Source organism: Podarcis liolepis, assembly GCF_965112155.1.
Source record: "Podarcis liolepis genome assembly, chromosome: 7".
Classification (NCBI taxonomy): domain Eukaryota; kingdom Metazoa; phylum Chordata; class Lepidosauria; order Squamata; family Lacertidae; genus Podarcis; species Podarcis liolepis.
In genome coordinates this window covers 95,395,688-95,422,932 of record NC_139561.1, presented here as the reverse complement: position 1 = coordinate 95,422,932, position 27,245 = coordinate 95,395,688, and the positions used below count along the sequence as shown (strand labels likewise).

The 27,245-nt window shown below is 42.5% G+C and overlaps 2 protein-coding genes across 3 annotated transcripts in view; both read right to left on the bottom strand.

Annotated features, from left to right (window-relative positions):
* Window positions 1-730: 730 nt before the first annotated feature.
* Window positions 731-27,245, bottom strand: LOC310712879 (uncharacterized protein). Of its 2 annotated transcripts, XM_083516319.1 has the most exons (5): window positions 27,226-27,245; window positions 23,980-24,280; window positions 7,057-7,409; window positions 3,840-3,979; window positions 732-1,382 (listed from the first exon to the last, which is right to left on the bottom strand). In XM_083516319.1, the coding sequence occupies exons 3-5, from the start codon at window positions 7,406-7,408 to the stop codon at window positions 906-908; spliced, it is 969 nt and encodes a 322-aa protein (XP_083372445.1). In that variant the 5' UTR covers window position 7,409; window positions 23,980-24,280; window positions 27,226-27,245; the 3' UTR covers window positions 732-905. The 2 variants fall into 2 exon arrangements, with proteins under 2 accessions (XP_083372444.1, XP_083372445.1); XM_083516318.1 differs by lacking the exons at window positions 23,980-24,280; window positions 27,226-27,245 and adding an exon at window positions 11,821-12,139 and having other exon boundaries at window positions 731-1,382.
* The window catches only part of LOC310712825 (GPI mannosyltransferase 4-like), a 43,509-nt gene continuing 26,154 nt past the window's right edge, over window positions 9,891-27,245 (bottom strand). The window contains exon 3 of the mRNA XM_083516223.1: window positions 9,891-10,255. The gene's annotated coding sequence lies outside the window, so the exon portion shown is untranslated. The remainder of the gene's footprint in view (window positions 10,256-27,245) is intronic.

The following is a 27,245-nucleotide window of genomic DNA, read 5'->3' as shown; positions in this document are numbered from 1 at the left end:
TCAGGGCAGCTAACAACAATAAAATAGTACAACATTCTAAAAACATTTCATTATAAAAATTAATTAAAATCAATTAAAATGAAATTGATGGCAACCATTAAGCTAAGCTGATCATGAGGGATGGAGGATAAATGTGATTCTGTAAGCAGATTGCTGCAAAATGTGGGGAACCAAATTTAAGAGTGGGGAAATGAGACACTTAGAGAACCAATTTGAACAGATCCTTTCATCCCGGATAATAATAGGGGTGGTTTGAAGAACGATATTTCTGTGGATTCTGATGTGAACTGACCAGACCACACCTCCCAGACTCATGTGCAGCTTGAAATGCAAGGATGCCTTGCATTCTGACATTTTCGAATCTTGTGATACAGTTCTTGGCTTCATTAAACACCCAACTACATTAAAATGCATCATTTATACACTGGAAGTATTTGTAATCCACCCCTCACCCAAAGGCGCCAGAGCAGGAATATGCACCATCTAAACCAGGGTGCTCCAATTTCTCATACCAAGTGGGCCACAAGAGTAGTTCAGCACAGAACCTGTGGGCTGCACACTGACTTGTCATGTGGGAGAGGGGAGCAAGGCCAACGTTTGACACACACGCCCCGGCCTGCATGCTGCCTTCCCAAAGGTAGGCAGGTGAGGCGCTGGGTTTTGGGAAGGAGGCATGAGGCTCTGGTGGGACCTAGCGCCTTCCCACCTTCTTGCCAAAGGTGGGAAAGAGCTAACTGGGGACTCTAGGACCCTGACAGATCACACCTGCCTCCTTCCCCAAGCCCAGCACCTCCTTACCCAGCTTTGGGAAGGCGGTGCAAGGCCTACAGGTGTGTATGGGTGCCTCCAAGGTTGCTGAGGGCTGCCAAGAAAGGCATTGAGGGCCACTTGTTGGCTGCTCTGATCTAACCCAAAACTAAACAAATCTGCCCCAGATATGTTGAATGCTGAAAAGCTGTTCCTCCTGTAAGAGGCTTTGAGGGGGTGACTGGGTGGGCACGAGCAGAGACCAATCCAGAAATCAGGACAGAGGGCTGGTGGGGTCTGTGGGGTAATGTCAGGGACTGGCTGGATGAGTAAGAGTGGGGGACCCTGGATTGTGGTGGTGGGACACTGGGGAGCAGCCTGGGGAGGCGCTTGAAGCAGGAGGGTTCAGAAGGAGGAGGCTCTTCCAGGAAACTGCTGGAGGTGGAGAGTCTCCATGTGAGCGCAGTCCCAGTCCCGCTGGCTCTCCTCCCCCCCTGACATCCCACACATTCACTCACCTCTCTGTCTGCTTCCTCTTCGAGAGCCAACCTCAGGAGTAAGTGCAGGTACTGGTGGACTGTCTCTGCGCTCCTGGAATCCCGCAGCTTGAGTCCATAATATCTATAGAGGGCATTCTAAGGGTTGGGGAAGGTTTGGGTGAGTCACAGGGAGGAGACCCCACCAGCTACATCAACTGCTTTTGGAAAACCAAAGAATTTCAATTTTAGCGTCTGAAAATGTCGGGTAATACTAAATAATAATAATAGATTGCAAGTACTAGGCAATTGTTTTAATGATTTGTATGCAATTTTACACATCTTCTGAATTCCCAAGTCATGTTACAACTCTTTAAAGGTAAAGGTAAAGGGACCCCTGACAATTAAGTCCAGTCGCAAATGACTCTGGGCTTAAAGCTCATCTCGCTTTAAGGCCGAGGGAGCCGGCATTTGTCCGCTTCTGCAGACAGTTTTTCCAGGTCATGTGGCCAGCATGACTAAGCCGCTTCTGGCGAAACCAGAGCAGCACACGGAAATGCCGTTTACCTTCCAGCCGGAGCAGTACTGGCTTCGGCTGGGGAGGGATTGGATATAATATATTATTATTATTATTATTATTATTATTATTATTATTATTATTTATTTATTTATTTACTTACTTACTTACTTGCACTATGTGCTTTTGAACTGCTAGGTGGGCAGGAGCTGGGACCGAACAACGGGAGCTCACCCCATCGCAGGGATTCGAACCGCCAACCTTCCGATCGGCAAGCCCAAGCGGCACAGTGGTTTAACCCACAGCGCCACCCGCGTCCCTATTACAACTCTTTAGTATTCCTCATTTGGGGAATTTGAAAGTTGACAAGTTCAGCATTGATTGCTCTTCCTCCACTGTTGGAGGCAGGAATGCTTCTGAATAAAGAAAAAAACATGCAACATTTCCTGGGGTCCAAGTCACCCCACCAAATCAAGTTCATGGATTGGTTCTTCTTCCGGTCTACAGATCCTGCACTGATCGTCTTCTCTGCTTCCCCAAGTTTGCCTGGTCCTCTTTTCAAGCCCCCCCAGACTGGCGGTTACCACTCCTTCTCACCAGCGGAAAGTCGTCTCCTGCATGTGCAAATAGGACCTTCCTCCAAGCTGGGCTCCCAATAGTTCAGGCCTAGGCAAACACAGCCCTCCAGCTGTTTGGGGACTCCAATGCCCATCACCCCTGACCTGCTGGTCCTGTTAGCTAGGGATGATGGGAGCTGTAGTCCCAAAACAGCTGGAGGGCCGAGTTTGCCTTTGTCTGTGATAGTTAATGGCAGTTCCCCTCAACTTGAACCCTTCTACATGCTCCCACCAGCCCCAGGCAGCATATGGTCCAGAACATTTAGAGGGCACCAGGTTGGGAAATCCTGGTTCATGCATCAGACCAGGGTGGATAAAAATCAATGACCCATTATTTTTTTAAATGGATTTCTTTGATTTAAATCACATTTTTTTAAAAAATTAAATTGGATTTCTAAAATAAAATGCTTTTAGAGGAAAAATCTTTCGGAATATATTTTTCTATTTAAGTTGCATTATAGTCCAAAGGCTATTCACTGGGAAGTAAGGATTTATTTTAAGTTTTTCATATATGCTAAAATTCAGTCTAAGATTTTTTTTTAAAAAAAATGTTTAACTACATCATGGATATATAAGCTATAATGTTATTGTTTTAGTTAAATAAATTGTTTAAATTCTTATTAAGGAAATGATTATTTTTCTCCTTCCAATAAGGTACAGCAGAAAAGTTGTCCAAATATACAATGGTACCTCAGGTTAAGAACTTAATTCGTTCCGGAGATCTGTTCTTAACCTGAAACTGTTCTTAACCTGAAGCACCACTGTTAGAGGTATCGGTTGGTTGCTTGAGAGCAATCAGGCAATATGGCTCAAGAGTCTGTTTTCAAGCTTTCTTCTTAGTGATCAAAACTTTTAGAATGCAGAGCACCTCTATTCCCTGTCTTGCTCATTCACGGGCAGAATCTGAGAGTGGGCGGCCCTTCAACCTTCCCCAGCAGAGTAATTTCTTGGCGCCCAGTCTGCGCCTCCCCTCTCTGCGCGGAAGCCTACTGCGCAAGGAAGGCTTGGGTAATGGGGGACCCCCCTCCTCCCCGCTTTGCTCAGGCAAGGTGTCCAGGCACCGCCTTGCCTCCTCCGACCCCTGCATCTCCTCTCCTTCCTCCGCTGAGGAAGTGCTGCTTCCCACGATCTTTGGGGGCTCTCTGTAATCCACTCGGCTTTTCCCCTCTCGCCCCTGAGCCGATGGCAGTTCTTAACCCGAGGTACTATTTCTGGGTTAGCGGAGTCTGTAACCTGAAGCGTATGTAACCTGAAGCGTCTGTACACAGTTAACTTATTATACCCCACAATAATTTCATAATTATCTGTCTATGCATTTCTAACAGTATAACCAAATCAGTAGTAAAAACTACTCTGGAAATTTATTATTCCCAAAATGAAACCTTCATCTGGTTGTAAATATTAAGATTATACAAGCAAGAATGTAAAAATATGTTTTAAATTGATTTGATTTCAATCAAATCCACCCTGCATCACACACACCTGGGGAGATGTCTGGAGGTGTTGGAGGATGGTATCCAAAATCTCCCTTTCATCCATCCTCTCCAAAACTTCTGGGATTGTTCTTCCTCCCAGCATTTTCTTACCCATCCACAGGAACTTGAAGTTTTCATCAGAGAGTTCTTCAGAAAGAAAGAGAGAGAGGGGTGAGTAAATGAGGCGGATGAGAGGGAAAGGTACCGTATTTTTCCATGTATAACACGCCCCCATATATGACGCTCCATATTTTTGGGCACTCAAAATTTAGAAATGGGGGCAGATTGCCAAGACTTGTTAAGCTTTTTGGGGGAGGGGTTGCCCAGAGTGGTTGAGCTTTATTTGGGGGGAGGGAGCAATTAATCAAATTGCACAGTTGCAGGCATCAACCACCAAGTCACCTATCGTCTGCCAGTCGACAACAGCCCTTTCCACAGCAAAGAAATCATGGCTGGGAATCTCCTCCTGGCAGCTACAACCAAGCGCCCGTCCCCCCTCAGCACTCCCCCTGTAGAAGTGGAGCCCCAATTTGACACTTGATTTGGGGGGTAAAAAACCTCGTCTTATACACGAGAAAAGACGGCAAGTTCTTTCTCAGGGGGCTTCTCGCCTGTTGCAATGAGCGGGTGCATGCCATATCTGAACAGGGATCATAGAACTGTAGCGTCTGAAGGGACCTGCGGGGTCACCTAGTCCAACCCCCAGCAATGCAGAAATGGGGCAGCCACCCGGAAGTCCCTGCTCCATGTTACACGCCTCATAACAAGGAGGGGTGGGGTGGGGGGGACTTGCACCCAGACATCAAGGAAACCAAGAGAGACCCCGGCATTGTATCATCATAATAATAATAATTTATTACTTATACCCCGCCCATCTGGCTGAGTTTCCCCAGCCACTCTGGGCAGCTCCCAATCAAGTATTAAAAACAATACAGCGTTAAATGTTAAAAACTTCCCTAAACAGGGCTGCCTTCAGATGTCTTTTAAAGATAGGATAGCTACTTATTTCCTGCACATCTGAAGGGAGGGTATTCCACAGGGTGGGCGCCACTACCAAGAAGGCCCTCTGTCTGGTTCCCTGTAACCTTACTTCTCGCAGTGAGGGAACCGCCAGAAGGCCCTCGGAGCTGGATCTCAGTGTCCATGCTGAACGATGGGAGTGGAGACGCTCCTTCAGGTATACAGGACCGAGGCTGTTTGGGGCTTTAACACTTTGAATCGTGCTCGGAAACGTACTGGGAGCCAATGCAGATCTCTCAGAACCAGTGTTATGTGGTCCCGGCGGCCGCTCCCAGTCACCAGCCTAGCTGCCACATTCTGGATTAATTGCAGTTTCTGGGTCACCGTCAAATGTAGCCCCATGTAGAGCGCATTGCAATAGTCCAAGCGGGAGATAACCAGAGCATGCACCACTCTAGTGAGACAGTCCGCAGGCAGGTAGGGTCTCAGCCTGCGTACCAGGTGGAGCTGGTAGACAGCTGCCCTGGATACAGAATTAACCTGCGCCTCCATGGACAGCTGTGAGTCCAAAGTGACTCCCAGGCTGTGCACCTGGACCTTCAGGGGCACAGCTACCCCATTCAGGACCAGGGAATCCCCTACACCCACCCGCACCCTGTCCCCCAAAAACAGGACTTGTCAGGATTCAACATCAATCTGTTAGCCACCATCCATCCTCCAACCACCTCCAGGCACTCACACAGGACCTTCACCGCCTTTACTGGTTCTGATTTAAAGGAGAGGTAGAGCTGGATATCATCGACATACTGATGAACACCCAGCCCAAACCCCCTGATGATCTCTCCCAGCGGCTTCATATAGATATTAAAAAGCATGGGGGAGAGGACAGAACCCTGAGGCACCCCACAAGTGAGAGCCCAGGGGTCTGAACACTCATCCCCCAACACCACTTTCTGGACACGGCCCAGGAGAAAGGAGCGGAACCACCGTATAACAGTGCCACCATCTCCCAGCCCCTCTAGACGGTCCAGAAGGATGTTATGGTCGATGGTGTCAAAGGCCGCTGAGAAATCCAGCAGAACTAGGAAACAGCTCTCACCTTTGTCCCTAGCCCACCGGAGATTTTCAACCAGCGCGACCAAGGCAGTTTCAGTCCCATGGTGAGGCCTGAATCCCGATTCGAAGGGACCCAAATGGTCTGCATCCTCCAGGCGTGCTTGGAGTTGTTTGGCAACCCACCCGCTCAATCACCTTGCCCAAGAATGGCAGATTTGAGACTGGGCGATAGTTGGCCAAATTGGCTGGGTCTAACGGTGTTTTTTTAAGAAGCGGTTTAATGACCGCCTCTTTCAGCGGGTCTGGGAAGGCTCCCTCACAGAGAGAAGCATTCAACCCCCCGCAGAGCCCATCGCCCAGCTCTTCCCGGCTCGCTTTTATCAGCCAGGATGGGCAAGATTCAAGGAGACAGGTGGTCGGTTTCACTTGTCCAAGCAGCCTGTCCACATCCTCGGAGGTAACAGATTGGAATTGATCCCATGTAACAGGACCAGACAGAACTCTAGTACTCTCCCGCCCTGGCCCTGCTCCCACGGTGGAGTCTACCTCCTTATGAATCTGAGCGACTTTATCTGCAAAAAAACTTTGCAAAAGCATTGCAGGAGATCTTGGGGTCCCTACCAGGCCCCGGTGACGGAGGTGGTTCCGATAGATTGCGAACCACCTGAAAAAGTCTCCTGCTGCTGTTTTCTGCAGATGCCGTCGCCATTGCCACTTGGTAGGCTCGACGTTGAGCTCTAGCCCGTGTCCAGTCTGATTCAGAGTGAGTTTTCCGCCATCAGTGCTCTAGCTGTCTCAACGATTGTTTCATCGCCCTCAGCTCTGGGGAAAACCATGGAGTTGTCTGGGCTCCATGCAATCGGAGAGGGCGCTTCGGAGCCAGACAGTCAATAGCCCTGGTTAACCGCATTCCAGCGGGCCACCAGGGAATCAGCTGAGAGGCCATCAACTTGGGATAAAACATCCCCTACCACTCTCTGGAAACCAGTTGGATCCATTAAGTAGCGGGGTCGGACCATCCAAATCGGTCCCACCTCCCTGCATTGGGGAAGGGTCGCGGAGAAGTCCAGTTGCGCCAGGAAGTGATCTGACCAGGGCACTTCTTTTGTTTCGCTTTTAGTTAGTGTCAGATCACCAACATCCGTAGAGGTAAACACCAAGTCTAAGGCCAAGGGGAACCCAAAAGGGATCTGGTTCTGCCTACTCACCTGGGAACGCTGACCCAGAGTCCTCAAGGCTCTTCTTTTTTGAGGGCCGCTGCTGGCTTGGCTCTTGCTTGCTGGTCCGAGGCTGGACCAGCCCTGGCAAGACTAGTGGTCTGGCCTCTGCCGCCCTGGCCTCTGCCGCTGATGGAGTAGGCTTTGCCAATGCTGGCAGTAGGACAGGGGCCTCCTCTTCATTTGAGGGGTAGATCTTGTTTTTGGGTGCAACTTGATTTTTCCTCCTGCCCTCTGTGGCTGATGTTGATGGCTTCGCCAATGGCGGCAGTAGGGCAGGGGCCTCATCTTCATTTGAGGGATAGATCTTGTTTTTATTTTTTCTTTTTAGAAAAAAAGCCATCCTGCAAGATGCAAAAAGATTAGGAATTATTGGGAAATGATATATAATGAATTGAAAAAACTGTGTAAAAAGACTTTTGTTAAGAAACCAGAAGCATTCCTTCTAGGAATTTTAGACCAAGATGTAAAAAAAGAAAACTGGGAATTATTTATGTATGCAACAACAGCGGCAAGAATTTTATTAGCACAAACTTGGAAGACAGAAGAAATACCCACGAAAGAACAATGGCAAGGGAAACCTATGGAATATGCAGAACCGGCAAAACTAACAGAAAAATTACATGAAAAGGACAACAAAGACTTTAAAAGAGAATGGGAACCATTTACAACATATATGTCAGGGGTTTAGGAGCAGAGGCAAGGGCAAGGGAGGAAACAGAGAGCGAAGGGGAGGAGGCAGAAGAAAAGATGAGTGATGACGACGACCCGAGATCTCCGAGTCTTTCCAGTGAATCAGAGGATTCACAGAAAGGAGCACCAGTGGCCAGGGCAAGGGGGGAGTCTAGGGGGGCACCCCAGGAAGATAGAGCCAGAGGGGACTCAGGGGGGAGCAGTTGGAGATCGGGACCAGCGTCACCGCCAGAGAGCAGGGAAGAGGAAGGGAGCCAGGGGGCAAGCGCTGGCAGCTCACCACAGGAGGGAGGGCACGAGTCAGGAGTGGCCACACCTCCATCGGGGAGTGAAGAAACGGTTAAGCGGAAAGTGGAAAGTTGGGCGCGCGCGCCAAGTTCAAATGCAGAGGAAGGTGACGCAGTAAGCAGCCCGGAAAGGGAGCCAGGTCCTAAAGCCCGGCGCAAGGAGACAGGAGGGTCCGGGGGGTCAGCGTCAGAAGAATCCCGGAAGGAAGAGACCCCGGGGGGTAGAGGGACCCAGAGGAGGACAGTCAGGCGGAAAAGGTGGAGCCGGGCTAGGATATTAAGTTGGTGCACACGGGGCGGAGACTCAGACGGAGCCTCGCCGATCTAGCTACTAGACGTAGAGTTGCGCGCAGCAGCGTGAGAATGGAAACTGTAACTCAATAAAGACTTTTACTTAATGATCGCTGGCTAGCGTGATCCTCTGTGAGCTAGGATCTTCAAGCAGCTCTGACAATATATGAAGAGGCAACATAAAGAAATGGACTCATTGGCAGGGTTTGTCTACAACAAAAAATAAGACTATATGTATTGAGGAAATTTTGGGGAAACATCAAATACGCAAGGTGAACAATAGGGAAATAAAACAAATGTGAGTACGAGGGAAGTCCAGGGGAGGAGGGTCGAAATATGAAAAATTGTTAAAGATATAGTGTTAGAAGTAGAATCCATGGAAAAATCAATAAAAAATTATTTTAAAAAAATAAATAGAATCTCTGGATAAGAAATTGTCATTTTTAGGTAATCTGTTAAGACTGGAATATGATATTCCAGTTTTGATTGCTGGAAATTTAGCAATTGGGAAATATTACCCTGGATATTGACAGAATCTGGGAATGATTCAAAGTATTTGGTATGGTATTTTTATTTGTAAACATTGAAATGAGGAAGTCTTTTTACTCAGAGTGAGAAGGATGACCAAATATTTGACAGGCCTGGAAATAGCAAGCTCGTGTAGATCCAAGGGGGGAGGAAGTGGATACCGCGGAAGAATATTGTAAAATTTATGGAGGAAAATGATCTGACATGATCTACTATTCCAGCCTGGTTATCTCTTCCTAATTCTGGGTGCTGTTTTTTATTATCTTCAATATCTCTTGTGAAAAGTTCTTTTAATGTACGGTCAGTAAAAGCCTGGATGTAAGGCCTGCCTTTTGTGTGAATAGTTTTGTTTTAGTTTTCTCATTATGGGTGGATCCCAGGACAGACTAGGTCTGGCTGAAGGTCTGCCCTGAAACCTTGCTGGAAGGATCGCACCTTGCTGGGCCACTTTGCAGGAGTCGACTCCTGCAGGCGGCTTGTCTTGTGTGCGGGTGGAGGTGCGCTGCCTGCAGAAGTGGACCCTGGGACTAGCTACCTGGAAAACCTCTGTGCCTGAGGACGCCACAACTCCTGTAGCCTTTTCAGGCTTTGCCCTCGGGTGGGAAGAGCACTGCACCCGAGAGAGGGAAAGGGGAGTCAAACAGGCACTCAAGGGATAATTTCAGAGAAAAAGCTTTATTTCTACCATCCGGGATTGGTAGAAGGAGCTAGAGTGATAACTTCACAAACAAGCACAAGTTCACAGCCATTTGCACAGAGCATATATTCCCCTCCAGTTCCCTCCCCCTTCTCCCCCTCCTCAGGAGTCCTGCCTCATGAGTTTCCCTGAGCGTGAACAGAAAGCTCTTTTTTTTAAAAAAATAAAATAATATTTATTGCTTTTCCAACAATTTAAACACTACAAAAAAGAAAAAAAAATGGACAATACAATACAACACAAAAACACTACATAACACTAATACTAATACATAACATTAACACATTAAACTAAGAAAACAAAAACAGTTTAAAACACATCACATTTCAATATCTTATCTTTCATTCACTTATTTCCACGACCTCCTCACACCTCCCTTTTTGTATTCCACTTCTATTAACTGTTTCAGCAATTCCTTTCCATCTTCCTCTGTTTTCTATCCTATAATTATCTTAACACATTCTAACCTTATTTTTTCCTTTAACACTCTATTATCTATTTATACTTAATTCCTTATAACATTTCTACTAAAGCCATATAACTTCATTCCAACATTTTTCTAACATTCATTAATTTTACAGTATTTCTGTAAATAGTCTTTAAACTTTTTCTAGTCTTCTTCCACCGACTCTTCTCCCTGGTCTCGGATTCTGCCAGTCATTTCCGCCAGTTCCATATAGTCCATCAACTTCATCTGCCATTCTTCCCGGGTGGGTAAATCTTGTGTCTTCCAATACTTCGCGATGAGTATTCTTGCTGCTGTTGTTGCATACATAAAAAAAGTTCTGTCCTTTTTTGGCACCAATTGGCTGACCATGCCCAGGAGAAAGGCCTCTGGTTTCTTCAGGAAGGTGTATTTGTTTTTGTTTTTTTTTAATATTTTTAATTGCATTTTTTCCAGATATAAATACACAGTCAGATATACAAAGAAACAAGAACAAGAAGAAAAGAAAAAGAAAAAAGATATATCATTTCCAAGCTTTTTTCAATCTTCTACCGGACTTCCCCACATCTCCCTCACCGTGCATTCTTAACAATAAAAATATCAGCAAATTATAACCTTGTTTCATGCGTTTCTTTTGTACTTTCCAATTATTGCATTTTAAGTTTAAATTACTTAATACTAATTTACTCTAAAGACAAATATGATGTTATTTTAAACATTTAAACATTAATCCTTTCATTTAGTGTAACTTAGTTTCATATATCATCCACTCTCTTTGCTGGAGCTAACCTTTCCAAATCATGCGGATTCTTATAGTTCATATAACTTATAAAATTTTTGCAAATAGTCCTTAAATTTTTTCCAATCCTCCTCCATTGCTTCTTCTCCCAAATCTCGGATCCTGGCAGTCATCTCAGCCAATTCCATATAGTCCATCAATTGCGTCTGCCACTCTTCCAGTGTGGGTAAATCTTGAATCTTCCGATGTTTTGCGATAAGAATTCTTGCTGCTGTAGTTGCATACATAAAAAACGTTCTATCCTTTTTTAACACCTTTTGGCCGACAATGCCCAAGAGAAAGGCCTCTGGTTTCTTAGGAAAGGTGTACTTAAACACCTTTTTTAACTCATTGTAGATCATTTCCCAGTAGACCTTCACTTTTGGACAGGTCCACCACAGGTGAAAGAATGTCCCTTCAGCCTCCTTACATTTCCAGCATTTATTATCAGACAAATGGTATATCTTAGCAAGCTTGACTGGGGTCATGTACCACCTGTATATCATTTTCATAATGTTTTCTTTCAAGGCATTACATGCCGTAAATTTCATACCGGTGGTCCATAACCTTTCCCAGTCTTCAAACATAATGTTGTACCCGATGTCTTGAGCCCATTTTATCATGGCTGATTTAACTGTCTCATCCTGAATGTTCCATTTAAGCAGCAAGTTATACATTCTCGAAAGTACCTTAGTCTTTGGTTCTAACAATTCTGTCTCTAGTTTCAAATTTTCCACCTGGAATCCTGCTTTTTTGTCCAACTTAAAAACCTCTTGAATTTGAGCATAATGAAACCAATCTTGCATCTTATTCTTTAGTTTTTCATAGCTCTGTAACCTCCAGTTATCTCCAATTTTTTCTACTATTTCCCCATATTTCGGCCAACCGGCCTCCATATTGGGTTTTTTCCAGGCCTTGGCCTCCACTGGTGATACCCACCTCGGGGTCTTACTCTCTAATAAGTCTTTATATTTTGTCTGACCATAAATATTGCTTTTCTAACAATATGGTTTTTGAACATTTTGTGAGTCTTTACCTTGTCGTACCACAAATATGCATGCCATCCTAACGAATTATTAAACCCTTCCAGATCTAGGACATCCGTGTTCTCTAAGAGCATCCAATCTTTCATCCAGCAGAAGGCTGCAGCTTCATAATATAACCTTAAGTCTGGCAGGGCAAACCCCCCTCTTTCCTTTGCATCTGTTAGTATTTTAAACTTTATTCGGGGCTTTTTGCCCTGCCAAACAAACTTTGAAATATCCTTCTGCCACTTTCCAAAACATTCCACTCTGTCCACGATCTGTAGGGTTTGAAACAAAAACAACATCTTTGGCAACACATTCATTTTTATAGCTGCTATTCGACCCAACAAGGAAAGTTTCAGTCTTGACCAAGATTCCAAATCCTTTTTAACTTCTGACCAACATTTTTCATAGTTATCTTTAAATAAATTCAAATTTTTGGAAGACAAGTTAATCCCCAGGTATTTCACTTTTTTGACCATATTTAACTCTGTTTCCTTCTGAAACCCATCTGTTTCTAAAGGTGTCAAGTTTTTCCCCAAAACTTTAGTCTTTTGTTTGTTCAACTTAAATCCCGCCACCCGACCAAACTCATGAATCAGTTCTAAAACTCTTTTTGTACTGGGTTCTGGCTCCTGTAGTGTTAAAACCAAGTCATCTGCAAAAGCTTTCAGTTTGTATTGTTTCACTCCGACCCGTACTCCTTGCACCAGCCGGTCCTCCCTAATCATATTCAAAAGCACCTCCAGGACTGAGATAAATAATAGGGGAGATAGGGGGCACCCCTGTCGTGTTCCTTTTTCAATTTTGAACTCTTCTGTCACCACATTGTTCACTATCAACTTAGCTTTTTGTTCTGAGTAAATTGCTTCTATACCATTTTCAAACCCCCGTCCCACTCCCATCCCTTCCAAATTTTTCTTCATAAACTTCCAAGAAATGTTGTCAAAGGCCTTCTCCGCAACAATGAAAATTAACACTGCTTTAGTGTTAATGTTGGTTTGCAAAAGTTCCAGAATATCAATAATATTCCTAGTATTGTCAAACAAGTGTCTGCCTGGGAGAAAGCCTGCCTGGTCCTTATGGATTACTTCATTTAATACCTTTTTAAGTCTACTTGCTAAAATGTCCGCAAAGATTTTGTAATCCACATTTAGGAGTGAGATGGGACGGTAGTTCTTAAGCTGGGTCTTCTCAGTTTCCGATTTAGGTATCAATGTGATGAAAGCTTCTTTCCACGTTTCCGGTGCCCTCCCTCCCTCCATAATCTGGTTACAAACCTCCAGTAATGGTTGTGTCAAATAGTCTTTTAATATCTTATAGTACTTGGAGGTAAGTCCATCTGGGCCTGGAGATTTGCCTAGTTGCATATTCTGAATGGCTGCCTCGATTTCCTGTTGTGTAATTTTATAGTTCAATATTGATCTCTTCTCCTGAGATAGTTTTGGTAAGCCATTACCTTTTAAAAATTGATCTATCTCAGACACTTCCTCAGGCCCTTGCGTGTATAGTTTTTTGAAATATTTCTGGAAGCACTTTCTAATTTCATCTGGTTTCTGAATGTTTCTCCCTTCAACCTCTAAATTAGTAACAAAGTTCAATTTTTGTCTCTTTTTCAACTGCCATGCTAGCAGTTTTCCACATTTATTCGCCGATTCAAATGATCTTTGTTTCATTTGTTTAATTTTCCATTCCACCTCTTGATTTATCAGTTTCGCATATGGTGCTTGATGGAATTTAATTTCTCTTAAGATCTCTTGATTTGGGTTTTGGTCTCAATTTTTTCTCTCCATCTCTTATCTTCTCTAATATCTTATCCTTTTTTCCATTCCAAGTTTTTTCTTGATCGTATTCTGTTGTATCAGAAACCCTCTCATTACCGCTTTACTTGCGTCCCAGATTGTTCTCTTTTCCACCGAGGTGTTCAAATTGATTTCAAAATAGTCCTTTAAGGTTTTTTGGGCCTTCTTTACAATCTCTTGATCTCTTAGTAGGCTGTCATTCATTTTCCATCTGAAGGAACCGGCCGGAGTAAGTCTCAATTCCATTTTCAAAGCATTATGGTCGGAGCAAGTCTTTGGGCAGATTTCCACTCTTCTAGTCTTAGGTGCCAGCCCTCTAGTTGTCCAAATTTGGTCGATTCTTGTCCATGACAGGTGGGCCTCAGAAAAGAATGTTCCTTCTTTACCTAAGGGGTTCCTTGTCCTCCAAATATCAATCAAATCCATATTGTCAGTTAATTCAAAAAAAGTTTTTGGTAGTCTGCCATCTTTGGTTAGATTTTTATTTTGTGACTTATCCATATGAGTAGAGACCACCCCGTTCATATCGCCCATCATAATGATGTTGGAATAGTCCAGATAATCCAGCAATGTCTCATGTAGCTTCTTATAAAATTCCGATTTCCCCTCATTTGGTGCATAAATTCCTAATATCAAAAATTTTTCTCCTTGAGTTTGTATTTCAATTGCCAAGATTCTTCCTTGCTCATCTTTAAACAAAAATTTCGGCGACAAGTTCTCCTTTGCGTAGATCACAACGCCTCTCTTTTTAACTCTGTCTGAAGAAATAAATTCTTGGCCTAGTCTTTTATTGATTAACACTTTCCTGTGGAGTCTAGTCACATGTGTTTCCTGCAAGCAAATAATGTCCAATTGTTCTTTTTTCAAAATATGGAAGATCCTTCTTCTTTTTTCCAGGGAGTTTGCTCCATGAATATTCCAGCTGTACAGCTGCAGAGACATCCTGAATCAATCTGTTGTTCCTCTTTAAGGGGTGTCCTTCTTTTCGTCCGGACCCGGAGGTGTAGGAGTTGGTACTATTCCGGATTGTGGCGGTGGCCAAGGACCTGCTATTCCCTTCTGCAAGTCCTCTCCGTGGTCATGCAGGAACTTCTGGTTGTCTTCTGTTGTTTTAATTTTAACTTTCTTTCCTTTGTAGTTGAAAGATAAACCTTGGGGAAACTCCCACCTGTAAGGGATCCCGTTGCCTCTCAGTAGTCTTGCTAGATCAGTATATTCGGTTCTAAGGTCCAAAAGTTGTTTTGGTATATCTTTGTAGATTTCCGCCCTTTTATCTTGAATATCCAATGATTTCTTGAAATGGAGGTCTAATATTTTGTCTCTCTCCTGTTTAGATCTCAGAATAATCAAACAGTCTCTGGGCCTGTCCCTCCTTGCAGCTCTTCCCAGTCTAAACGCAGTTGTTATTTTAAAATCTTTGTCTGCTTCTATGCCCCAGAACTTAGAAAATTCTATTGTCAGGTAGCCAATCAAATCTTCTTTTTCGAGCTCTGGGATAGATCTTAGTCTCAAATTATTTTCCCGATTTCTCAATTCCACCATAGACAGGTAGGCCTGTTGGTCACTGATGTGCTTGTGGAGTGGCCTTACCTCCCCTTTTATGGCCTCAACTTTCTGATTTGCTTGATCAGCATTTAAATTGGCTGCTTCAGCCAATTTCCGATTCTCAGCAGTTGCTTCTTTAAGGTTCTCAATTGCTTGTGTATGTTGTGCAACTTGTTCAGTCAGTTTTGTGATAGAGGATGTGGCTAGGTCAATTTTTGCCGTTTGGTCATCCACCTTCTTGTTTAAGATTGCAAATTGTTCCAGCATTTCTTTTAATAATGTATCCGATCCTCCTGCAGCCATATCCTCTGTTGCAGGCTGTTCAACTTCCTTTTCTTGTACTCCCAATACAGCTGGGACAGATGATCTGCGTGGCTGAGCAGTCAAAGTTGTTTGCACAAGTTGAGTTTGCCTTGCTTTCGTTTTTGCAGATCTTGTTTTCGGTGGGCCACTCATTCCACACCTGTCTATGAGTCAAGGTCAAGTTGTATATATCCCATGGGAAAGACAGTTCCCAAATGTAAATAACAAAGCAGCAGAGAGTCAAAATAAAGTTTGTTCCCAAGCACTTGTAAATCCAAAGATCCACTAGGGGGAGTATTATTACAGTTCAAAGAAGAAAGAAAGAAGTTTGTCCACCATTAAAGTCCCTGCAGTCCCAAACAATTTAACAATAGTCCTTCAAACTTTTTTAACTTACAGAGCACTTCCCAAGTTGCCACAAAGTCTCATCTAAAAGATGCCAGTTACAGTTCCTTAATTGTATCCTCCAATAACACTCAACTGTAGCAGTTTCTATTTTAGATACAGTTTCCGCAATGACAGCTCTCTTTTCTCCTGTCAGTCCGATATTTGGTGTCTTAAATTTGTAAAATCCATAGAGGGGAGGAGAGTCCCAATTAAAATCCGATACAATAATAAAAAAAAGAAACTTGCCTTTCCTCTTTTGTATGCCAGTTCCACCAATGCACAATCGTTCCAAATTTATAATCCTTTTACAGGAAGGTGTATTTGAATACCTTTTTCATTTCGTTATAAATCATCTCCCAGAATGTCTTAATCCTTGGGCATGTCCACCAAAGGTGAAAGAATGTACCTTCAGGCTCATTACATTTCCAACATTTATTATCGGGCAAATGGTAAATTTTTGCAAGCTTGACTGGTGTCATGTACCACCTATAAATCATTTTCATTAAATTTTCTCTTAGGGCATTACATGCCGTGAATTTCATACCTGTGGTCCATAACTGTTCCCAGTCAGCCATCATTATGTTATGTCCAACATCTTGTGCCCATTTAATCATAGCTGATTTCACCATTTCATCCTGAGTGTTCCATTTCAACAGCAAGTTATACATTCTTGACAGATTCTTGATTTTTGGCTCTAACAATTCTGTTTCCAATTTTGATTCTTCCACCTGGAAGCCAATTTTTTTGTCCAAGTTATATGCCTCCATTACCTGGTAATAATGAAGCCAATCTCACACTTTATTTTTCTATTTTTCAAAGCTCTGCAATTTTATACTGTCTCCATCTTGTTCCAGAATTTCCCAATATTTCGGCCATTTGGCCTCCATATTGAGTTTTTCCTGTGCCTTCGCTTCCATTGGTGACAACCATCTTGGGGTTTTCTTTTCTAACAAATCCTTATATCTTATCCAAACATTAAACAATGCTTTTCTGTCAGGGAACTGCCATCAGAGGCATGGGAGAAGGAGAGGGTCTCTGATTCTGCAGGAGAAGGTCCCAGCGCTAGGGGGAGACTCAGCTGGGAAAAAGGGGAAGAGAATGAGTGTAACACCAGGGATCCAGGAGAGGAACGGGACAGGGAGGTGCAGGGGCTCCAGGACTCTTCGTTGGAAGTTAGTGAGGAGAGCCCAAGCACCCCGCTGCCCACGCCCACCCTGCACAGGAGACTCCCGTGCAGTGAGAGGCGGAAACGATTGGGCGTCAAACAACTCTTATGTTGGCAACGCTTTAAGAAACGCCCACAGACAGATTCTACGAGTGACTAAGGGCAGCCACGCTGAGATGGACTGTGCAGTCCGGAGGGTTTAACCAGGCAATCTAATGCTCAAACAGAGCAGGATTACGCACGAGTAACTCCCAACCATTATATTTTCTAACAATATGATTTTTAAACGCTTTATGTGCTTTGACCTTATCGTACCACAAATATGCATGCCAGCCAAATGCATTATTAAAACAACTTCTTGAAACAATCCATCTTATCCAAAATTTGCAATGTTTGAAATAAAAACAACATCCTTGGCAATACATTCATTTTTATCACAGCAATTCGGCCTAACAATGATAACTTCAGGTTTGTCCATATTTCTAAATCCTTTTTCACATCAATCCAACATTTTTCATAGTTATCCTTAAATAAATTCACATTTTTGGCAGTCATGTTAACCCCTGAGTATTTCACTTTCTTAACCAATGTTAGTCCTGTCTCCTCCTGAAACTTCTCTCTCTCATTCACAGTTAAATTTTTCTCTAAAACCTTAGTTTTCATCTTGTTCAACTTAAAACCTGCTACCTGTCCGAATTCTTGGATCAGTTCCAATACCCTTTTAGTACTAGATTCTGGCTCCTGTAAAGTCAATACTAAGTCATTGTAAAGTCAATACTAAGTCATCAGCAAATGCTTTCAGTTTGTACTGTTTAGCTCCCACTTGTATACCTTTAACCTCTTTGTCCTTTCTAATCATATTTAACAACACCTCAAGGACCGATATAAAAAGCAATGGAGAAATTGGGCAACCTTGTTGTGTCCCTTTCTCAATCTTAAACTCTTCTGTCACTACATTGTTCACAATTAATTTTGCCTTTTGTTCTGAATAAATTGCATCTATACCGTTTTCAAAACCTTGACCTACCCCCATCCCCTGTAGATTCTTCTTCATAAAACTCCAAGAGATGTTGTCAAAGGCTTTCTCTGCATCCACAAATATCAAAACTGCCTTAGTATTGATATTCACTTGTAGTTTTTCTAGAATATTAAATATATTCCTCATATTGTCAGACAAGTGTCTGCCCGGGAGAAAGCCCGCTTGGTCTTTATGAATTTCTTCTACTAACACCTTTTTTAATCTTTTAGCCAAAATATCTGCAAAAATTTTGTAATCCACATTAAGCAACAATATGGGGCGGTAGTTCTTGAGCTGTGTCTTTTCAGTCTCTGTTTTCGGTATAAGTGTAATGTAAGCTTCCTTCCACGACTCCAGTGCCTTTCTCCCTTCCAATATTTCATTGCAGACTTCCTTCAATGGTTGTATTAACCATTCTTTCAAAGATCTGTAATATCTTGAAGTCAAACCATCTGGTCCTGGAGATTTACCTAATTGCATGTTCTGAATGGCCCCTTCCACCTCCTGATCCGTTATTTTGTAGTTCCACATTAGCTGTTTTTCCTGAGAGATTTTATGTAGTCCATTTATTTTCAAAAATCGATCAACGTCCGTTTCTTTCTGCTTCTCCTGTGTATAAAGTTGTTTAAAATACCTCTGAAAACACTTCCTGATCTCCACTGGGTTCTGTATATTCTTTCCTTCCACTTCCAAATTCGTAATAGTATTGAGTTTTTGTCTTTTTTTCATTTGCCAGGCCAACAATTTTCCACACTTATTTGCCGATTCAAATGTCTTTTGCCTCATCTGTTTAATCTTCCATTCTATTTCCTGATTCATCAGCTTCTTGTATTGTACCTGGTATAACTTTATCTCTTTCAAGATCTCCTGTGACTTTGGTTTTGCTCTCAGTTTCTTCTCTCCTTCCTTTATTTTCCTCAGGATTTTATCCTTTTTTCATTCTGAGTTCTCTTCTTAATTGCATTCTGTTGTATTAAGAATCCTCTCATAACCGCTTTGCTTGCGTCCCAAATCACTCTTTTTTCCACTGTAGTATTCATGTTTATCTCGAAACAGTCTCTTAGAGTTTTTTTGGGCCTTTTTGGTCACCTCTTCATTCCTGAACAAAGTATTGTTCATCCTCCATCTAAAGGAACCAATTGGCGTCAATTTCATTTCCATCTTCACGGCATTATGGTCAGAACAAGTTTTGGGGCAAATCTCCACTTTGCTGATCTTTGGAGCCAATCCCCTGGTTACCCAGATTTGGTCAATTCTTGTCCATGTCATTTTAGCCTCAGAGAAGAAAGTTCCCTCTCTTCCCAGAGGGTTCTTCATTCTCCAAATGTCAACTAAATCCATATTTTCAGTCATGTCGAAAAAGGTTTTTGGTAGTCTGCCATCTTTGGTGACTACCTGTCTCTGTGCCTTGTCCATATTTGTAGACACCACTCCATTCATGTCTCCCATCAAGATCATATTATAGTCCATGTAGTCCATCAGAGTCTCGTGTAGCTTCTTATAGAACTCCGATTTTCCTTCATTTGGTGCATAAATACCTACGATCAGAAATTTCTCTCCTTGTGATTGAATTTCAATTGCAACAAATCTTCCTTGGTCATCTTTGAATATGAATTTCGGTGATAGGCTCTCCTTTGCATAAAGGACCACTCCTCTTTTTTTAACTTTGATGAGATAAATTCTTGGCCCAGTCTTTTATTACTTAATATTTTCCTGTGTAGCCTTATCACATGTGTTTCTTGTAAACAAATCAAGTCCAAATGTTCTTTTTTCAATAAATGAAATACTCTCCGCCTTTTTTCTGGAGAGTTCAGTCCATTCACATTCCAGCTCGAAACCTGCAACGCCATCATGTAATTACTTTGATATTCCTCCAACTGCACCCAATGCTTGCTCTTCTTTTGTTGGTGGTGGTGGTGACACGTTCACTGGGAGATCCAGTCCAAAGGATAATGCTGATATATCCAATATTCCCCTGTTTGGTGATCTTCTATCTGATGCTCCTTGCTCTAGTCCTCTATCTGGTGATCTTCTATCCAATGCTCTTGGCTCTTTTCCAAGTTCCTTCTGCAGATCTTCTTCGTATTTATACAAAAACTTTACTTTCTCTTCTACTGATCTTATTTTTATTTTCCTTCCTTTGAAATTGAACGATAGACCTTGGGGAAACTCCCACCTAAAGATGATTTTATTCCTTCTCAGCAGGGCAACAATATCTCTGTAGTTAGGCCTAAGATCCAAAAGATGTTTCGAGACGTCTTTAAAAATTTCCACTCTTGACTGTTGTACTTCTAAGTTCTTCTGGTAGTGCCAGCTCAAGATTCTATCTCTCTCTTCTTTAGTTCGAAGGGTGATCAAGCAGTCTCTTATTCTATTCTATTCTTCTCTTTTTTCCCTCCTCTTCCAAGTCTGAAGGCCCTCACAATTCTAAACTCTTCTTGACCCAAGTCCAAGTCCCAAAGGTCAGCAAATTCCTGTGTGAGAAAGTCTGTCAAACTTTCCTTCTCCAATTCGGGTAGGGCTCTAATCCTCAGATTCATCTGTTTTTCTTTAAGTTCAATCATAGCAAGCGTCAACTTATGTTCATCAAGTTGCCTCTGTAGGGCTGGGACTCTCTCTCTCTCCAGTTGTGTTACTTTACATTCAGCAGCAATGGCTTTCTCGCTAGCTTTCCTCCGCAGTCTGCCGTATCAAAGTAGATTCCTGTATCAGTTTCTGGATGGTTTCTATATTGGTGTTCACCTTTTGTCCCAAGTTATTTATACTTTCTGTATTTAAGTCGATTTTAATAGTTGCAGCATCCACTTTCACATTTGTCGCATCCGCTTTCTTATTAAGCTGTTCCAATGAATCATTTATCTTATTTAATGCAACCGCTAAGGCCTCTTCTGTTGACATTCCTCTTGATTTTGATTGTACTGGTGCAGAAGCAGCAGAAGAAGAAGCAGGGAGGCCTGGTGTTGAGCCTCTCCTGGGTTGCTGCCAAGTTCTCCCAGACCTTAATGTTTTTTTCAGCAGTTAACTGGTCTGTTTTTTCCTTTCCATTTGCCATAACACTTAAAAGATTCAAGGTCAGTCCCAGAGTCTCAGAGTTTTTATCTTGCAGCTGGAAATTCCCCTAGCCCAGCTCTTGTAAAGTCACCAGTTCAAAGGCTTCCACTAGGGGGAAACAGTTTCTATTTATATTAGTCAGTAATGTCCTCTTTTAAACACAGTTCAAACAATCCAAAGTTAGTTTCAGTTTTCAGTTACTTTTACTCCTTTTTTAAAAGCAGCCGGAGACAGTATTTCTCTTGTTTAGCTAGCTGTCAATGAACGTTCTAAACAGTGTCAATGAACATTCCAAAAGACATCAGTCCTGCTAGCAGCCCGTTCCCAGGGTCAGAGCAGCGGTATTTTGGGGTAGAATAGCAATGATCAAGATGAACGTGCTACCCAAGTTACTATTTTTATTTCAGACGATCCCAATATTAAGAGGAGTTAAAATTTTTAAGGAGTGGCAGAGATCGATTTCAAGATATATCTGGCAGGGCAAAAAACCGAGAATTAAATATAAACTGTTAACGGATGCAAAAGAGAGGAGGATTTGCCCTGCCAGACTTGAAGTTGTATTATGAGGCATCATGTCTTTGCTGGGTAAGAGATTGGATAAAGCTCAAAAACACGAAATTATTGGACTTAGAGGGATTCGACAATAGGTTCGGGTGGCACGCTTATTTATGGCAGGAGGGTAAAAAAGGTCATCAATCTTTTGGAAATCATATATTCCGGAAATCGCTAATCGAAGTATGGATCAGATATAAAAATATATTAGAAAGGGGGGTACCACATTGGCTATCCCCTTTAGAGATGATGGGAATTAAGCAACTCAATATGAGAAGTAACTGGGTCACATATGGAGACCTGGTATTCAAAGAAGGGGACAAATGGACAGTTAAACCATATGAACAAGTGAAAGAACATGTACGGGACTGGTTGCACTATTGGCAGATAAGTAATATGTTTAAAAAGGAGGTGAAAGAAAAAGGGTATGAGGAAAAGGATTCGAAGTTCCAAACAGAAATTGTTAATAATGATCGTAAAACCATATCAAAAATGTATAAAATCCTACTAGAATGGCATACGAATGATGAGGAGGTGAAAGAGGTAATGATCCACTGGGCCAGAGATCTAGGGTACAGTATAGAGCTGGAAGAGTGGCAAAAGATATGGAATCAAAATCTGAAATTCACAGCATGCATAACACTAAAAGAAAATGCCATGAAGATGGTATATAGATGGTACTTAACACCGGTTAAATTGGCCAAAATGTATAAGATCTGTAATAAATGCTGGAGGTGTAGAGAGAAAGAGGGCACGTTTATGCCCCCAGAAGGGCTTCTGGGGAAAAATATATGATGAAGTAAGGAAAATGCTACAATTTAGCTTTGTTAAGAAACCAGAGACCTTTCTACTAGGGATAACCAGAAGGGAAATTAAAAGGAAGGATTTCAAACTTTTCCAATATGCAATAACTGCCGCGAGGACGCTGACAGCTCAAAGGTGGAAACAAGAACAAGTACCGACTCTGGACAAATGGAGAAATAAACTAATTGATTATGCGGAATTAGACAAACTAACGGGGAAAATTAGACTTCAAAGAGACCATAAGTTTTTGGAGGATTGGGGAAAATTTAGAGAGTATTTGAAAACTATATGTGAGGAGAATACAACGCTAGTGTGTTTTAAAGAGGCTTTGTGAAAAGTGAGGAATATCGCAAAAATGTAAATAAGCATATAAAGAAATTACTTAAAGGTGATACTATATATTAAGAAATGTGTAAATAGGAGAATTATTATGGATGACTGTCAGAGGAGTGGAGGGAGGTTCAACAAACTAAAATACGTGATGTGGAAAATGGAAAGATGGAAGTTTTTATAGAAAATGTAATAAAAAATATTTGCAAACAGAGCAGCGGTATTTTAGCTCTCTTCACTCTCTCCTGCAGGCATACTCAGTCCACAACTCCCCCCCTTTTCCTGCCTCCAAGGGGGGGCCTAATGTTCTTTACCGATGGAAATTTAGTCTTTTACAAAAGGCTTTCCAAGACTTCAGCTTGCAGCCTCATTGCTTCAGTCTATTTACAAAAGGGGAAGGTGGACTTCCTGTATTGAACCTCCCCGTTACAATACCAAATTAAACGTTTAAAAAATCCAATTCTCCCGCTTCAGCTTTACTCATGGGTAATTACTTTGAAGTCAAATTGTCCACAGGAAAAAGTCAGCGCTCTCCGGCAACAGCTATGCGGTTTCGCTCCGTGGAAGGAGCAGACGATTCGAAGCACCTCGCCACTCACCCCAAGTTGCTCCGGACCCCCGAAACCGGGTTTTCCCCCGAGTAGGGGAGGCGCAAAGGGTGCCCGCCGAATCCCACGTTCACAGAGCTGGGAGTACCTTTGGCTGCAGATAAAATGGAGGGCCCAGCTACAACTATGGTTTACCTAGGCATTGAGCTGGACACAGTCGCCCAAACCTCAAAACTTCCTAGTGAAAAAATGGTTGCGCTTAGGGACCTCATTCAGCAACTTCTCCCTCTAAGAAAAGTTACGCTCAGGCAGTCGTTGTTAGGCCATTTGAACTTTGCTTGCTGAGTGGTTTCCCCTGGCCACCCATTTTGCAGCCGCCTCGCGAGGTTGTCAGCAGGCTTCTGGTCACCCCATCACAGGGTTCCCCTATCTAAAGAGGTAAAATCTGATCTGGAAGTCTGGCTGAAGTTCTTGGAAAGGTATAATGGTGAAGAAGCAACCGTTGGAACGCAAAGGCAAAGCGGCCAGTACCAAATGCAAAGGGGTAGCGACAATGACGTGTCCTTTTAAGCCTCCCTCCTTTTGCTCCACCAAGCCCCCCACAAACGTTAAAGGTGCCCCACCACCCTGCAAATGCGGCTAGAAATAAGAACCCCCAGTCTAACCTGATCCGTCAGGCGAGCTGTGCGCTTCCGAGTAAAAGGACTAAACGGCGATGGGCTGGCGCTGAACGTGCAAACCGCGTTCCGCAAAGCTCCGCTGCAGAGAAGCCACCCAGAGAGAAGGGAACACTCGGTCGATGGGGTTTTCCAGCGCGGTTTCAGCCCTGCTGTTCCGGAGCTAAATGGCTCTGGCTGCCGAAGCGGCTGCCTGGAACACGGGTGGGCAATCCAATGGGAGGCACAACACCGATGCACGGGTAAATCCAAGTGAAAATCGATCACCGAAGGAATTGAGATACACAGCCTAAAGAAAAGGTAAGAGACAAAACAACCTTAATACAAACCAAAGCAGGATGGCTGGCGAGGCGAAAAGAGGGCGAGCCCCAGCCACGCCGGCCCTAAATAGGGCAGGCTACACCCCCCAGCCACCCAACTGGCTGGCTGGGTTGACGACGCGGCCGGGATTCCCTCGGTCTCACGGGGGCTGGATGCAACCATTAAAAGAAGTCTGTAATGAGATTCTAGAGGGAAAAAAGGCACCTGAATCGTGGAAAGAAGCGTATATCTCACTCATACCAAAGACAGAGACTGAAAAGACTCAATTGAAGAACTACCGCCCAATATCATTACTCAATGTGGATTACAAAATTTTTGCAGACATTTTGGCAAAAAGATTTTAAAAAGTGTTGATGGAAAAGATTCATAAGAACCAAGCAGGCTTTCTCCCAAAAAGGCACCTAGCAGACAATGTAAGGAACATAATAGACATTTTGGAAAAGTTAGAGGTGGATATAAACTCTAAAGCAGTGTTGATTTTTGTGGACGCGGAGAAAGCCTTTGACAATATTTCTTGGAGTTTTATGAAAAAGAATCTTCATGGGATGGGGGTAGGCCAAGGTTTTGAGATGGTATGGGTGCAATATATTCTGAACAAAAAGCTAAGCTGATTGTAAATAATGTAATAACTGAGGAACTCAAGATAGAAAAAGGAACACGACAGGGGTGCCCAATTTCCCCATTGCTTTTTATCTCGGTTCTGGAGGTGTTGCTGAATATGATCAGAAATGACCAGCAGGTCAAAGGTGTACAGGTCGGAGCTAAACATTACAAGTTAAGAGCTTTTGCAGATGACTTAGTATTGACCCTGCAAGAGCCAAACACTAGTACGAAAAAGGTGTTAGAAATAATCCAACAGTTTGGCCAGGTAGCCGGATTTAAATTGAATAAACAAAAAACTAAAGTTTTAGGAAAAAATTTAACAGATATGGAGAAGGAGAAATTTCAAGAGGAGACAGGGCTGACGGTGGTTAAGAAGGTGAAATATCTAGGGGTTTATTTGACATCTAAAAATTTGAATTTGTATAAGGATAACTATGAAAAATGTTGGTCAGAAATTAAAAAAGATCTAGAAATATGGTCAAATTTGAAATTGTCAATGTTAGGCCGAATTGCAGTGATTAAGATGAATGTATTGCCTAGAATGTTATTTTTGTTTCAAACCTTGCAGATTCTTGACAAGATGGAATGTTTTAAGAGGTGGCAGAAAGATATCTCGAAATTTGTCTGGCAGGGCAAAAAGCCCAGAATTAAATTTAAAATACTGACAGATGCTAAAGAAAGAGGGGGATTCGCCCTGCCGGACTTAAAATTCTACTATGAAGCAGCAGCATTTTGCTGGCTGAAAGAGTGGATGCTCCTCGAGAACACAGACATATTGGATTTGGAAGGTTTTAATAATGCATTTGGTTGGCACGCATATTTATGGTATGACAAAATTAAGCTGCATAGGGCCTTTAAAAACCATATTGTCAGAAAAGCATTGTTTAATGTTTGGATAAGATATAAAGATCTGTTGGAAAACAAAACCCCTAGATGGGTGTCTCCTGTGGAGGCTAAGGCAGTGAAGAAACTCAATATGGAGGTCGGATGGCCAAAGTATTGGGAAATCTTGGAACAGGAGGGAGATAAACTGAAATTACAAAGTCATGAGAAAATGAAACATAAAGTACAAAATTGGTTTCAATATCATCAAATAATGGAGTTTTTTAAACAGGACAGGAAAATTGGCTTTCAGGTGGAAAAATCAAAATTAGAGACTGAATTGTTAGAACCCAATACTAAGAATTTATCAAGAATGTATAACTTGCTGCTGAAATGGAATACACAAGATGAAACAGTTAAATCGGCTATGATTAAGTGGGCACAGGACATTGGTCATAACATTATGTTTGCTGACTGGGAATGGTTGTGGAACACCGGTATTAAATTCACGGCATGTAATGCCTTAAAGGAAAACATTATGAAAATGATCTACAGGTGGTACATGACCCCAGTCAAGCTAGCAAAAATTTACCATTTGCCTGATAATAAGTGTTGGAAATGTAAAGAGACTGAAGGTACTTTCTATCACCTTTGGTGGACATGCCCGAAGATTAAGGCTTTCTGGGAAATGATTTATAATGAAATGAAAAAGGTACTTAAATGTACTTTCCCTAAAAAACCAGAGGCCTTCCTCTTGGGCATTGTCGGCCAATTGGTGCCAAGAAGGACAGAACTTTCTTTATGTATGCTACAACAGCAGCAAGAATACTCATCGCAAAGTATTGGAAGACACAAGACCTACCCACTCTGGAAGAATGGCAGATGAAAGTGATGGACAATATGACATTGGCTGAGATGACTGGCAGAATCCGTGATCAGGGAAAAGAGACGGCGGAAGAAGAATGGAGAAAATTTAAAAGCTATCTTAAGGACTACTATAAACTTGATGAATGCTAGAATGTCGAGGTTTTCAGGGGGAAAAAGGGATACAGTGATATAAGATCAGATTATAGAAAAGATTAAGATGACAGAGGTTGGAAAGGAATATTTAGAAGTTGCTAAAAAATTATGGACATTGGGATGCAGAAAGGGGGGGTATGGGGGAGTCCCGGAAAAGAGGTTTATGAAAAAATGTTAAGAAACTATACGTGTTTGTATGTCTTTTTAAGTGCTTGTTTTGTCTTTTAAAAATTCTGTAAAACCAATAAAAATTTTATAAAAAAAAAAAGAATGGTTCTGGCTTTGGAACAAAATTCTGCCTAAAAGGTCCTTCCTGGGTTTTTTTTTATGATGTTAGCCGCTCTGAGCCCGGCCTCAGCCGGGGAGGGCAGGATACAAATAAAAAATTCTTATTTTTATTCAAAGGGAACACAAATTAAAACTAAATATGTCACACTAACTTTGGGGAGAAAAAGAAAACACACTCACTCTTTTTGAAGGTCACTGTG